Source organism: Citrus clementina, unplaced genomic scaffold, assembly GCF_000493195.1.
Source record: "Citrus clementina cultivar Clemenules unplaced genomic scaffold, Citrus_clementina_v1.0 scaffold_3, whole genome shotgun sequence".
Lineage (NCBI taxonomy): Eukaryota > Viridiplantae > Streptophyta > Magnoliopsida > Sapindales > Rutaceae > Citrus > Citrus x clementina.
The window spans coordinates 45,056,144-45,068,823 of NW_006262339.1; the positions used below are offsets into that span (position 1 = coordinate 45,056,144).

General features: G+C 34.7%; 1 protein-coding gene across 1 annotated transcript; it reads left to right on the forward strand.

Moving 5' to 3' along the window:
• The first annotated feature begins 3,175 nt into the window (after positions 1-3,175).
• LOC18049834 (autophagy-related protein 18g) lies at positions 3,176-9,978 on the forward strand. The gene is made up of 9 exons (XM_006444114.2): positions 3,176-3,850; positions 4,856-5,317; positions 5,703-6,116; positions 6,244-6,489; positions 6,581-7,420; positions 7,500-7,657; positions 8,612-8,745; positions 9,105-9,656; positions 9,759-9,978. Exons 1-9 carry the CDS (start codon positions 3,677-3,679, stop codon positions 9,761-9,763), a joined length of 2,985 nt encoding a protein of 994 aa, XP_006444177.1. The 5' UTR covers positions 3,176-3,676; the 3' UTR covers positions 9,764-9,978.
• The last annotated feature ends 2,702 nt before the right edge of the window (positions 9,979-12,680 follow it).

Consider the following 12,680-nt stretch of genomic DNA (forward strand, 5'->3'; position numbering starts at 1 on the left):
ATGGATAAATTATAAAGGCAGCATGCAGCATGGTGAAGTTAATTTTAATATTGCAATTTGGAGAGTGATAACATATAAAATTGTAATTTTACATTCTAGGGTAAAAATGTCATTTGTTGAATATTCCGTTAATTCTCTTAACAACATACAAACAGAGGTGAACAAATGTAAGAAAATATAACTTCAGGTGGAATTCAACCAAGAAAAAAAGAAGAATTATGTACTTTTTCAAAAATAAGAAAAACACAAGTGACCGTTGGATAATTGTCTAAAAATACAAGTAATGTTATTATTTTTCCTTTTTAGAAAATTGGGAATGGTCATGTATATATTTCATAATGTTTATAATCACACATTATACATGACAAATAAGTGATACATGACAATTTCACTTTTTGTTTTGGTTATCTTTATATGTTAGTTTTAAATTAAGTTACCAATTTTTTTTATAATCACTAAAAATTAATTATTTCTTTATTATAAAATAAATATTAAAAGCAATACCATACACAACCTTAATACTTGGATTAGGTTGTTTTAATTTAAAATTTATTATCATTTTTATTTAAATATTACGTTTCAAAATCAACTCATATTCATCATTATTTGACCCATTTTTTTATAAAAATAAAAAATAAAAAACTTTAATCATGTAAATCGAATACTTAGACTCAAAATGGTTGAATTTATTTTAAATATTTGAATAAAAATAATTTCACGAGGAACTTAAAGTTTAGGTCCCATCAACACTTCAAAATTTATGATAGAATTAATTATCTATTCAAAAATGAAAAGTAATAGAATTCATCAAATTTGAATTTATCTAATGGTTGGTATAATTTGATAGATCTTGTTAAATTACATAATCTGAAATTTACATAAATCTAAAATTACTTTTTGGTATGACTAATAAAGTAACAACTATTAAAGATCAAATTTACATACCTTCGATGGTTAAAGGACAAATGATGATAGATTGAGATACAATCTTTATCTCCCAAAAGATGTGAAGTATCACTCCTTTATTAATGGTGTGAAATTATCTCATTAATAATATTATAAAAAATCAATTATTACCAAACACATGTTAATCGTTAATTGATTAAATCTCTTTCAATATGCAAATTTATATTCTAACTTTGTTAGCTTTTCATCAAAGATATTTGAAAATGAAATATAGTTGGTATTGATTCACGTTAATGTATACTTTATCTCGCCAGAATTGAGTAACAAGAACACAATCAATAGTAGAATAGTGATCAACTTAATTACACGTTCAATTATAAAAATGGACTATTTTTATTTTCTTAATTCTGTAGAAAAACCCAATTAAAATTCCAACTATATTAAAACCTCTTTGTAATGATATTTTATATAGTAATAACCACTATATAGTCATAAAAAAATTATGTTCTAATTTGGGCCTATTATAAATAAGAATAAACTTCATATTATAATAATTTATAATTTTTTAATCCCATCTTAAGAATTTTACCTTCACAAAATAATAATTATCTGTATATTGTAAAAAAAAAAATGCTATGTCACATTAAAGATTAAAGACGAGATGAAATATTTTTTAAAAGTTACTTGTGATAATAATTTATTTTTTAGAGTTGTTACTAGATTATTGTATAATATTTATAAAGATTACATTGAGAGAAAAATGTTAAGAGACTGAAAATGTTTAAACTTTTAAAATGACTTCACATGCATATTCACTTCGAATAAGATTCATTTAGTATATACTTTACCTTTCTTATATTCGGATTAAAGGTATCTAGGTCAAATCAATAATTTTTGTGATCGCGCCTCTATCAAATTATAACCTCATCGTATTAACTGTTAATAAAAATAATTAGTTCCAACATTATAATTGTAATGGGATTTTTACTGTACAACAATTAGGACATGCACTCGAAGCCATGATTGGGAAAAAGCCGAACACTGTAAACATCACTCAATTTTCAACGAATTCATAAAATTAAAAAAAAAGAAGAAGCAAAAACAACGACAACAGCTGCACACTCTAAAATCTAATAAGGTATAAGAGAAATACTTCATGAATTAACATAATCTACCAATTCACCTACTGGCTGTCGTAGGTGAAGAAACAGTAGTTCATCATCTTTCAATAAACACCGAAAATGAGATAACATAAATGCGTTAACCAATAATCGTAGTGAATTAATGACCCGTGGATTAGGTTAAAGCTTGATCACCAAGTCAGCAGGCAACGAGGACAACAAATAACTTATCCAAACAATGATTAAACACTAATTAAAAAAAAAGTGGGACCATTACAATCCTTTTATATCCTTATAAAACCCTTTCTTATCATAACTACATTAAAGGATTAAATAATTTTACTTAAGCCCCTATATTTCTCTCTTTAGTTTAGGTCTTACATCTATTTATATCCACATCACTATGCCAGTATTTCTCTCTCTCTCTCTCTCTCATCGAGGTCGGCCTAGAATCGGGTTTCACCCACTTGAAAGCTCGAACAATGATTAAAAAATTATACATATGTACGTATATGTGTGTTATTGTTATTTTGATTAAAATAATCCTTTTAATGTATATTTAACCCATAACATATATTTCAAGTTTAAATTATTTAAGCCCAAATTTTAAAGTCTAATTTAACAAAAAAATTAATTTTATGAATTATGAATTTGTAAAATATAATAAAAATCTAAAAAACAATTTTTTTGGCCTGGTCTCGAGAAAAGGTTGACCTAAGCAGGGCCAAACTTAGCCCGACAAAAGACATGCTAAGGCGAGGCTGGGCTTTGACTTTGCCAGGTCTGCCTGGGCCCAATATTTTGCCATCGCTCATCTCATGTGCGCTTACGCTTGTCAATGTATTCGTCTATTTTAAATTTCCATTATAAATTTAGAGGAAGAAGGTAGTTTTAGAATTAAAGTAGGTCTTGACCAAAACAAAAGGAGTTTAAAAGGAATTGCAGGGCTGCTAAAAATTAACAAAAAAAAAAAAATCAGCAAAACGGGTAGTAGGGCCAAACTTCGGCCCATTTTCTCACGCAGACAGGCCCGTTGGTGCAAAAATAAATAAAGAAACCATCATTATTTGTCCATCAACGTCAGCGTATTAAATAGAAAAACACCCCAAAAGATATTTTTATATTAGTTTTGGCCTTTGCGTGTTGGCATCCACACCCGCAATCCGTTTTTCCTTGATCCTCGGCATTTCTTTTAAAAGATTAAAATTAGTAACGCAAATATTAAATAAAATAAATTATGAAAGAGAGAATGAAAAAGGATAATAAGGTGGATCCGTAACAGTAAAATTTTCTTACAGGTTTTACTCCGCCCGAAGTACCGGCGGAGATACACAACACGAGGCATCGCTACAGTAGACAGAGATAAGTGAGAAAGTATAGAGAGAGAGAGAGAGAGAGAGAGAGAGAGAGAAGAAAATTAAAAGTAAACAAATTGTAAAAGGAAAAAAAAGGTTATAAAGTCAAAGGTGGTTGAAGAAGTTTACAAGAGAAGGAAATCAATTGTTGTTGTGTTGATTTTGATCGGAAAGGCGTCGGATGATATATCCGATCGTGAGCGATCGGAGATGTTTGTCTCTGTCGAGGGCGACGACGGTGGAGGACGGAGGAGGAGGTGGTGGTGGTGAGTTGTTTGGTGGAGAGGGAGGAGGATGAAGAAAGGAAAAGGAAGGAACAATGGCTTGTTGCCGAATTCGTTGAAGATAATATCATCTTGTTTGAAGACAGTATCTACGAATGCTAGCACCGTTGCTTCTACCGTACGCTCTGCTGGTGCCTCTGTTGCTGCTTCTATTTCCAATGCTTCCGAAGATCTCAAAGATCAGGTTTCTTCTTCGTTTTCTTCTTCTTTAACCAAAACAAATCGTTTTCTTAAGTTTAATTTATGCTCTTTTTGTCCGTTGAAGTAATATTTGGACTTCATTTTTGTACTCTTATTTAGTTCTACAACTCTAATTCTTAGTCAAGGAAATTTGAGAAAGAAAGACTGATGAGTGTAGTATTTGTTGAGTGGATATTGTAGTAGATTAGTTTTTGAACTTTTGGATTGATTAGGAGCTTCTATGTCTATATGATACTCTATACATATTATGATAGAAACATTTGGAACTTAACTAGTTTTGGCCTTAGAAGCATTCAATTTTGTGGAGTTTGTGTGATCTGTTGGTGTGAATCTAACTCCTATGGTTTTGTGAATTCGAAAAATTTTGTTCGCATTTGATTTAGGCAGACATATTCGTAGTAGAATTCTTTCTCTTTTAAATAAATGTTTCTTGTTGATGAACTTCAACATGCATGCATTAACTCTTCACCTTCACTTATTATTTTGTCTTATGCCTTTTTTATATGTTTGAGAAATTTTGAATTTCTTATGCGAACTAAATGTGAGTTGCTATCGGTGATGTTGTTGATGATGTTACAAGTTTATGGAGAATAAAAGGGTTGCAAATCTAATAAAAGCCACATTTACATGAAGAAGATAAAAGAGATTGTTTTTTATTGGATGGTGAAAGAGACCAAAAGATGTTCCAAGTACATGAGATATAGTCTTAAATTGTGAAAACTTGGTTCTTTTTTAAGTTATGTATACTTGATTTGTATTTTCCCACCTTCCTTATTTATTTATTTTTGATAGGAGACTTTTTCCCCCCAATGTGTGCTCGGTCGATTTTCATTCAAACTTTTGTGTCTGTTAAGAGTTCTATCTCACCGGAGCATATAGGCTTAGCTTATACATCTTTGTGTCATACATCTGCTACCGTTATTTATGTTTGTCATTTTAGAAAATCTTGTTTTCTTGATTGCCCTTTTGAACTTGTGTTGATGAACAGGTAACATGGGCTGGCTTTGACCGTCTGGAGTATGGTCCATCAGTCTTCAAACAAGTTCTTTTGCTTGGTTATCAGAATGGCTTTCAAGTCCTTGATGTGGAGGATGCCTCTAATTTCAACGAACTCGTTTCGAAGCGTGATGGTCCAGTTTCATTCTTACAGATGCAGCCCTTCCCTGTGAAAGACGATGGATGTGAAGGATTCAGAAAATTACATCCTTTCCTGCTGGTTGTTGCAGGGGAAGACACCAACACTTTGGCTCCAGGTCAAAATCGTAGCCATTTGGGTGGGGTCAGGGATGGTATGATGGACTCTCAGTCAGGAAATTGTGTCAACTCTCCTACAGCTGTTAGGTTTTATTCATTCCAGTCTCACTGTTATGAGCATGTCCTGAGATTCCGCTCATCTGTGTGCATGGTTAGGTGCAGTCCTCGCATAGTGGCTGTGGGTCTTGCCACACAGGTTAGTGTTGATTTGCACTCTTTTTGGAATTTTATATTGTTTAAAATTTTGATATACATTATTGTTAAGTTACCATCTAGAGCATTAGCACAAATTGTTCATGGTCAGGGATAGAAAATAGAGATTAACACTTTGATATTCAATTACCTTGGCATGTTCTTAGCGGTTAATATGGATTTTATTTCTTTTCTACCTCTGGAAGTTGTTTTGATGTCAATACGATTTTTTTCTTTTTCAATTGCCTGGATTTGTTGATTTAAAAAATATTTGTATATGACCCATGTAGGAGTAGTAATTTCTGGTTCTATTTATCATATGACTAAGTTCATTGGTTGTGCTTTGACATTTGTGAGTCTTAACTGATCTTTCTTATAAATGGTGGCAGATATACTGTTTTGATGCGCTCACGCTTGAGAATAAATTTAGCGTCCTCACCTATCCCGTTCCCCAGTTAGCAGGACAAGGGGCTGTGGGGATCAATGTTGGTTATGGTCCAATGGCTGTCGGTCCAAGGTGGTTAGCTTATGCTTCCAACACTTTGCTATTATCAAACTCTGGGCGCTTAAGCCCACAAAACCTTACGCCTTCAGGCGTTAGTCCATCAACATCACCAGGTGGTAGTAGTTTGGTGGCCCGGTATGCAATGGAGCATAGTAAACAGTTTGCTGCTGGTCTTAGCAAAACTTTGTCGAAGTACTGCCAGGAGTTGCTTCCTGATGGGTCTAGTTCTCCAGTATCACCGAATTCAGTCTGGAAAGTTGGTAGACATGCTGGAGCAGATATGGACAACGCAGGAATTGTTAGAATTTTAATTATTTTGAAAAATATTTGTTCTCTCTTTATCCTACTAAGTTTGCTCTATATGTGAGTAAAAATAGATGCAGTAGTTTATTAAGTCTTATAAGTTAAAAATTTGTTCATTGTAGGTTGTTGTCAAAGATTTTGTTACCCGAGCTATTATATCCCAGTTTAAAGCTCATACCAGCCCGATATCCGCTTTGTGCTTTGACCCTAGTGGAACACTTCTGGTTACTGCCTCAGTGTATGGGAACAACATCAACATCTTCCGAATTATGCCATCTTGTATGCGAAGTGGATCAGGCAATCATAAATATGACTGGAATTCTTCTCATGTGCATCTTTACAAGCTGCATCGTGGGATAACATCAGCTGTTAGTATATTACTATATAGAAACTGTTTACCCTTTTTTGTTTCTTATGTGGTCTATATTTACCCATTTGTGCATGTGATTTACTTGACAGACAATCCAGGATATTTGCTTCAGTCATTATAGTCAATGGATTGCAATTGTTTCATCCAAGGGAACTTGCCATGTTTTTGTTTTATCCCCTTTTGGTGGCGATTCTGGCTTTCAAACGCTTAGTTCTCAGGGTGGAGACCCATACCTTTTTCCAGTTCTATCTCTACCTTGGTGGTGTACTTCGTCTGGGATTAGTGAACAGCAATGTGTGCTGCCCCCACCACCTGTTACCCTCTCTGTGGTGAGCAGGATAAAATATAGTAGTTTTGGATGGCTTAATACAGTTAGCAATGCTTCTGCGTCTTCAATGGGGAAAGTCTTTGTGCCATCTGGTGCTGTTGCTGCTGTTTTTCATAATTCTATAGCTCACAGTTCTCAGCATGTTAACTCAAGAACAAATTCCTTGGAACATCTGCTGGTTTATACTCCATCAGGTTATGTAGTTCAGCATGAGCTTCTGCCATCAATTGGCATGGGACCAAGTGATGATGGTTCAAGAATTCGGGCAGCTTCTTTAATGTGCTTACAAGAGGATGACTTACAGGTGAGAGTAGAACCAGTACAATGGTGGGATGTTTGCAGGCGATCAGATTGGCCAGAAAGAGAAGAATTTATTTCTGAGTCTACTTGTGATGGACATGGTGCTGTTGAGATATTTCAAAACAAATCTGATTGTGAGGATAATTATGGGATAGATTTTCTGGACATTAATGATTGTATTGTTGAAAAAAGTACTTTCAAAAATTGCTCTGTGAAGTCCTACGAGAGATCCCACTGGTACTTATCCAATGCAGAGGTGCAGATGAGCTCTGGGAGGTTACCAATATGGCAGAGTTCTAAGGTATTTCCCATCTAAAGTTGCTATGCCTAGTATTCCCTGATATATCTTTGTTTTGATTTTATTTCCCTTGTTTCTCTAGATTTCTTTCTTCAAGATGGATTCTCCAAGAGCTAATACCCATGCTTCTGGAGAGTTTGAAATCGAAAAGGTCTCCGTCCATGAGGTTGAGATCAAAAGGAAGGAATTGTTGCCAGTATTTGATCATTTCCAGTGCATCAAACCAAGCTGGAATAACAGGTGATGATCAATTTATTTATGGCTCCTTGCAGGTTTTTGTGCCTGTATAATTAATGTTGTCACGGGTGTTGGTATCTGTTTGTCAAAAGAGTTTTGGTTAAGATGTTTTCGAACTTGTAATATCCTTTATGGATGGTGGTTGCTAAAATTTACGGTAAATAAGTTATCACTGGACTGGACAAAATAACACTTTCAATAAGTTTTCCTTAACCTTGATGTCTTAAATATTTAGTTATTTGTTATCGAGACAAAAATAGGTTTGGAGTAATAATATAGTTGTTCTTGCTATTGTCCAAGCATTTAATAAAGGAGATATTTGTTTTTCAGTGTTTTTGGAGTCAGAGAGTTTGGTTTGTTGAGGTTATTTTGCTACTTGGAACTTTTTCTGGACGCATGATCTCTTGGTTTCTAACATGTTAGGTAAAGAAATGTATCATATGGTTTTGCTAAATTCAATTCTATAATCAAAATGTATCATATGGTTTTGCTAAATTCAATTCTATAATCATTCTTTTGTGGGGTTAATCCATTTCTTATTTAGGTTCATATAATACTAAACATCTAGGCACTTTGGCATGGAATATTGCTGATCTGACCAATATCGTACTTGCAATCTTATGCCTTCAAGAGTTCATATATCATTCTAATTTGCAGTTACGCTAATGGTAAAATGACTTAGCAAGCATATAATCGATCTGAACATTCTAAGCAGCTCACGATTTCTTTGCCTTGATGACGATAGAATATGTGCATCATTTTTTCTTATCATGAGGGTTATTTTGTTCTTTTTGTGGGGGTGTTGTGTGTGTGTGTGTGTGTGTGTGTCATGTTTATGCATGGGGATGGACATGTGTCCTTTTTTGTGCTTTACATTTATTTAGTGCCTGCCACATGCATCCTTTTTCTGCTTTGCTTCTATAACTTATTTAGTGCCTGATTGGTTGTTTCATACAGAGGCCTTGCCGAAGAAAAGCGTCCTTTGTCACCATCTTCGGGACCTTATCAAGCTGAAGACAAGATCGCGCAACAGACTGTTATTTGTCACTCAAATCCAGCATCGCTTAGCTCTACTGAAAGTTCTGAGGGGGGTAAGACATTATTTTTTGTCTGTCCTATGGAAATAATAAACTGCGCAATTTGGAAAGTAGAGAATTTGGGACATGATATGAGAAACTGACCCATCATTTGTCCCTTTAGTGGAAAGGATCAACACTGACTGATGATGTAAATCATTGAAGTAAATGCTGAAGAGTGCTTTCTGCTTGTTATTAACCTAATTCATTTCTATGATCACTATTCCAATCTGGTTATTGTTGTGAGTTGGGACAATTTGAGCCCTCATATTTTTGGAGTTGTAAAGTTAATGAAGTAATGTCTATTTCCCTGGTTATGGTCATAGTGATTCCTTGAAAATGATCATCATCTTCTGTTTGTAATTTTTCATCAGGTTCCTCAAGGAGAATTGAGAATCTGCTTGATTTGGACCAAGTGAACAATGACAAGTTATATGTACCCACTGGCCAGACTCTAAATGAGATTTATAATGGAAGACATGAGGTTACCATGGTTGAATCATCAACTTTGAATAAAAGATGCTTGGACATTGTATCTGCTTCTCCGGAACATTCAGAAAATGATAACCCTCATGTTAACAATCACATTCCAAATGGTTTGCCCTCATTAGAGAGTAACTTGCCTTCTGCAGGAAGAGATGACACGATTGTTGCTGTATCAATGTTGGGCGCTGACTATTATGATTCACATATGGGCATCATTATGGAGGATCGAGCACTACCTTTGCTTAGCTGTCCAGTAAATCTTGGCGTGTCTTTGCGAGAGGAGCATTGTAAAATAGTAGAGCAAAATGGACTCTGCAAGTCAACCGATGTTGTAAACGACGACATCAACGGTGGCAATAGCCACTGTGAGAGTAAAAAACTTGAAGAGGATGCGGAAGATGATGAAATGCTTGGAGGCATGTTTGCTTTCTTTGAAGAAGGTGAGAAACTGAAGCTAAAGCTGCAGCAATTTTTTAACTGTTACAATATCTAATCATTGTCGAAGGTTCTGTTATTTATTTATTTATTAAATTTTTTGACAGGTTGATCTGCGGAAACTGCTTGATTTTTGGGTATAAGCCTTTGAGGAGTCATCACCTCCCAAAATGTTGTAGAAAGCTTGATTTGAGGTCATTGAAGGAAGTTGTGATGGTATTACCTTTCGATGATTCGATTGCAATGCGCGATGTGAATAAGAATGCTGTCATGTGGTTGGCAATCTGAACTTTCATCTCCTCCCCCACCCCACCCCAACCCCCCCCCCCCCCCCAACTTGTATATTTTGTATATGGAAAATTATAAATTCATTTACGGTTTTACCTTCCGGTGAAGGGTAAAGTTTAAACCTCTTGATAGAACTTGATTTGGGTGTGCATTCCCCATCTTGAACCTTCTATCAAGCTCTCTGTACAAATTCTCTGCAAGCTGTATAACAATATTTGTTTCTCAAGGAATAGAAAAAAGTCAATTGACATTTTGTTGTTAAATACTTGCTTTGCTCTTGTTTGGTACTTTATCGATTGACTAAAGTCTAAATTAATCTTCTCTAAATGCTGCGCCAAAAGACGTGCATTTTGCATTGCACCATAGATATAAGCTATTGATCTGAGTTGTGTCACAAAAGAAAGTACAAATTGGTGGTGTATTTGTGGCGAGAAGGCTATCGATTCATCATTCATGTATCCTGTCGTGGACAGCACCATGTGCTTTATCCAATCATACGGTAACGCCTCCTCAACTTATAACCATTTTTGTTTTTATGAGATAACTTATAACCATTTTGATTGGTTAATAATTTTTTTTTAATTTTTATTGCAAACTTTGACAAACACATTTTCCCTTTAAATTATTAATCATTCAGTCACCCCATGAATATAATTTACTAAACGGCACTAGCCAAGTGAAGAGATAATATTAATTATTTTGAGATTATTATCATTATTATGTATCATAGTAAATTTGTAATATAGTAAAATATTTTTTTGTCTTTAATATTACGTGTAATTTTGTTTATAATGACATATGCAAACATACACAAATTTGGAGAGGTCTACAAGATGTCATTTTTAAAAAAATTTATTTTAGAGGAAAAAAATTATTTTCCTGGAGAATTTTTTTAATTAAAAAAAATTGCACCCGATCGAACATAAAATGGGAGCACAAACAAATAAAATATCGATTTCACGTTGATCCTTTTGAGGACAAAACGGACAGAACAGAAACAGCCAAAGTAAAGAAAACTCAAAAACAGTAAGTACTAAGTAAGCGCCAGCGCGAATTTGGCCCCAGTTTGGTAAAAGTCAATTACTGAGTTTCTTACTTTCTGAGAAATTTACACCAATAATTATAAAAATTTTATCTTTTTTCATCTTAACCCCCCAAATAAATTTCTATCAACTTTAGCCATAAAAAAACCTTTGAGACCAAAATACCCCTCTCTCTCATCTCTCCGCCAACACTCTCTTTCACCCGTCTCTCCCAAACCGAAGAAACTTCCATCATCGGCGGCAACATCACCTCTCGTAGGCAGCGGCTCCATCCCTCATCGGCGTCCGATCTACCATCTACAGCCTTCAACAAAATCTAGGTTAGCCATTTTACTTATTTTCATTAATTTAAAATAAAATTTTAGAATAATAATGATTGTAGTTTGAGAATAATGGTGGTGGTGGTGTTTGTGGTGGTGGTAGTGGTAGTGTTTGTGGTGGCTGTTTGGGGAGTATGTTGATTTGGGGATTTGTTTTGGGTGTGAGGGCGCGCGCGCGCACCTGTGCTGTCGCACCAAATCTGTGCGACAGCACGACTCTGTCGCACCAAATTACAGTGTTTTTTTTTTACTTATTTTCAAGTGAATTTATTTATTTTTGTTGTAAATGCAATGTAATAATGTTATAAATATTACAGATACATGGCGAAATCAGAATCGTCAGATATCGAAGTAGGCAGGATGTATTTTCGTTATGTCAATCACTTTCCGGGTCGAATTTCGAGCATGTGTAATTTATCTTCGGTCGTAAAAACTATCGACAAAAAATTAACAAAGCGGCAGTTGAATATGTTCAAGAAGGATATATTTGGGCATTTCTTAGAGTGTCGAAGTTTTTCATTTAGTGGGGTAATTTTGCACAATTTTTTATTGAGGCAAGTGGCCCATGAAGAAGATAGCCGTGAGGATCAGTTATGGTTTCAAATTGGTGAGCATTTGATTCGCTTGTCAATTGTAAAATGATGCCTGGTTACTGGACTTTCATATAGTGTTGATACCGAACTAAGAGATAACAAAACAGTGCATAGGCTACAGAATACGTATTTTGGTGGTGTGCATCGCAAGATCAGTGTTAAGGAATTCGATGCATTATTTAAGGAGTTGAAATTCGAGGAAATGGACGAGATGGATGCATTAAAGATTGCGCTATTTTATTTTGCGGACAGAGTACTAAATGCAAGAAACAATCACTGTCAAATCAATTTCGATTGGCTTAACGAAGTTGATGATATACAGTACTTTCGAAACCGCCCATGGGATCTTGTGTCGTGGGAAATGGTATACGATAGTCTTGACAATGCACTATTCGAGAAAGACGAGAAATTTAAGACGACTCGGTTGAAAAACCCAGATCATAACATTGAAAAGTACAATCTTTACGGCTTTACGTCCGGGGTTCAGGTGCGTTGTTTTTTTGTTTATTAATAAGTTTTATAGTATTAAATATTTGATAGATGTTTTAATAAGTTTTTTACTTTGGTTGTTGCAGGCTTGCATTTACAAAGCGATCGGAGGTTTGCCGTCAACATGGGCCGTGAAAACGAAGAAGAAGATTCCCCGCATCGTGCAATGGAAGCCCATGGCGTCTTCGAGAATCAACTTTGCTGAGGTTTATTCGTTCTTCAATGACGAATCTCGTCTTGTAAGTAATATATATTAGTTATTTTTTTAACTTTACTAAATTTAAGTTATGTATACT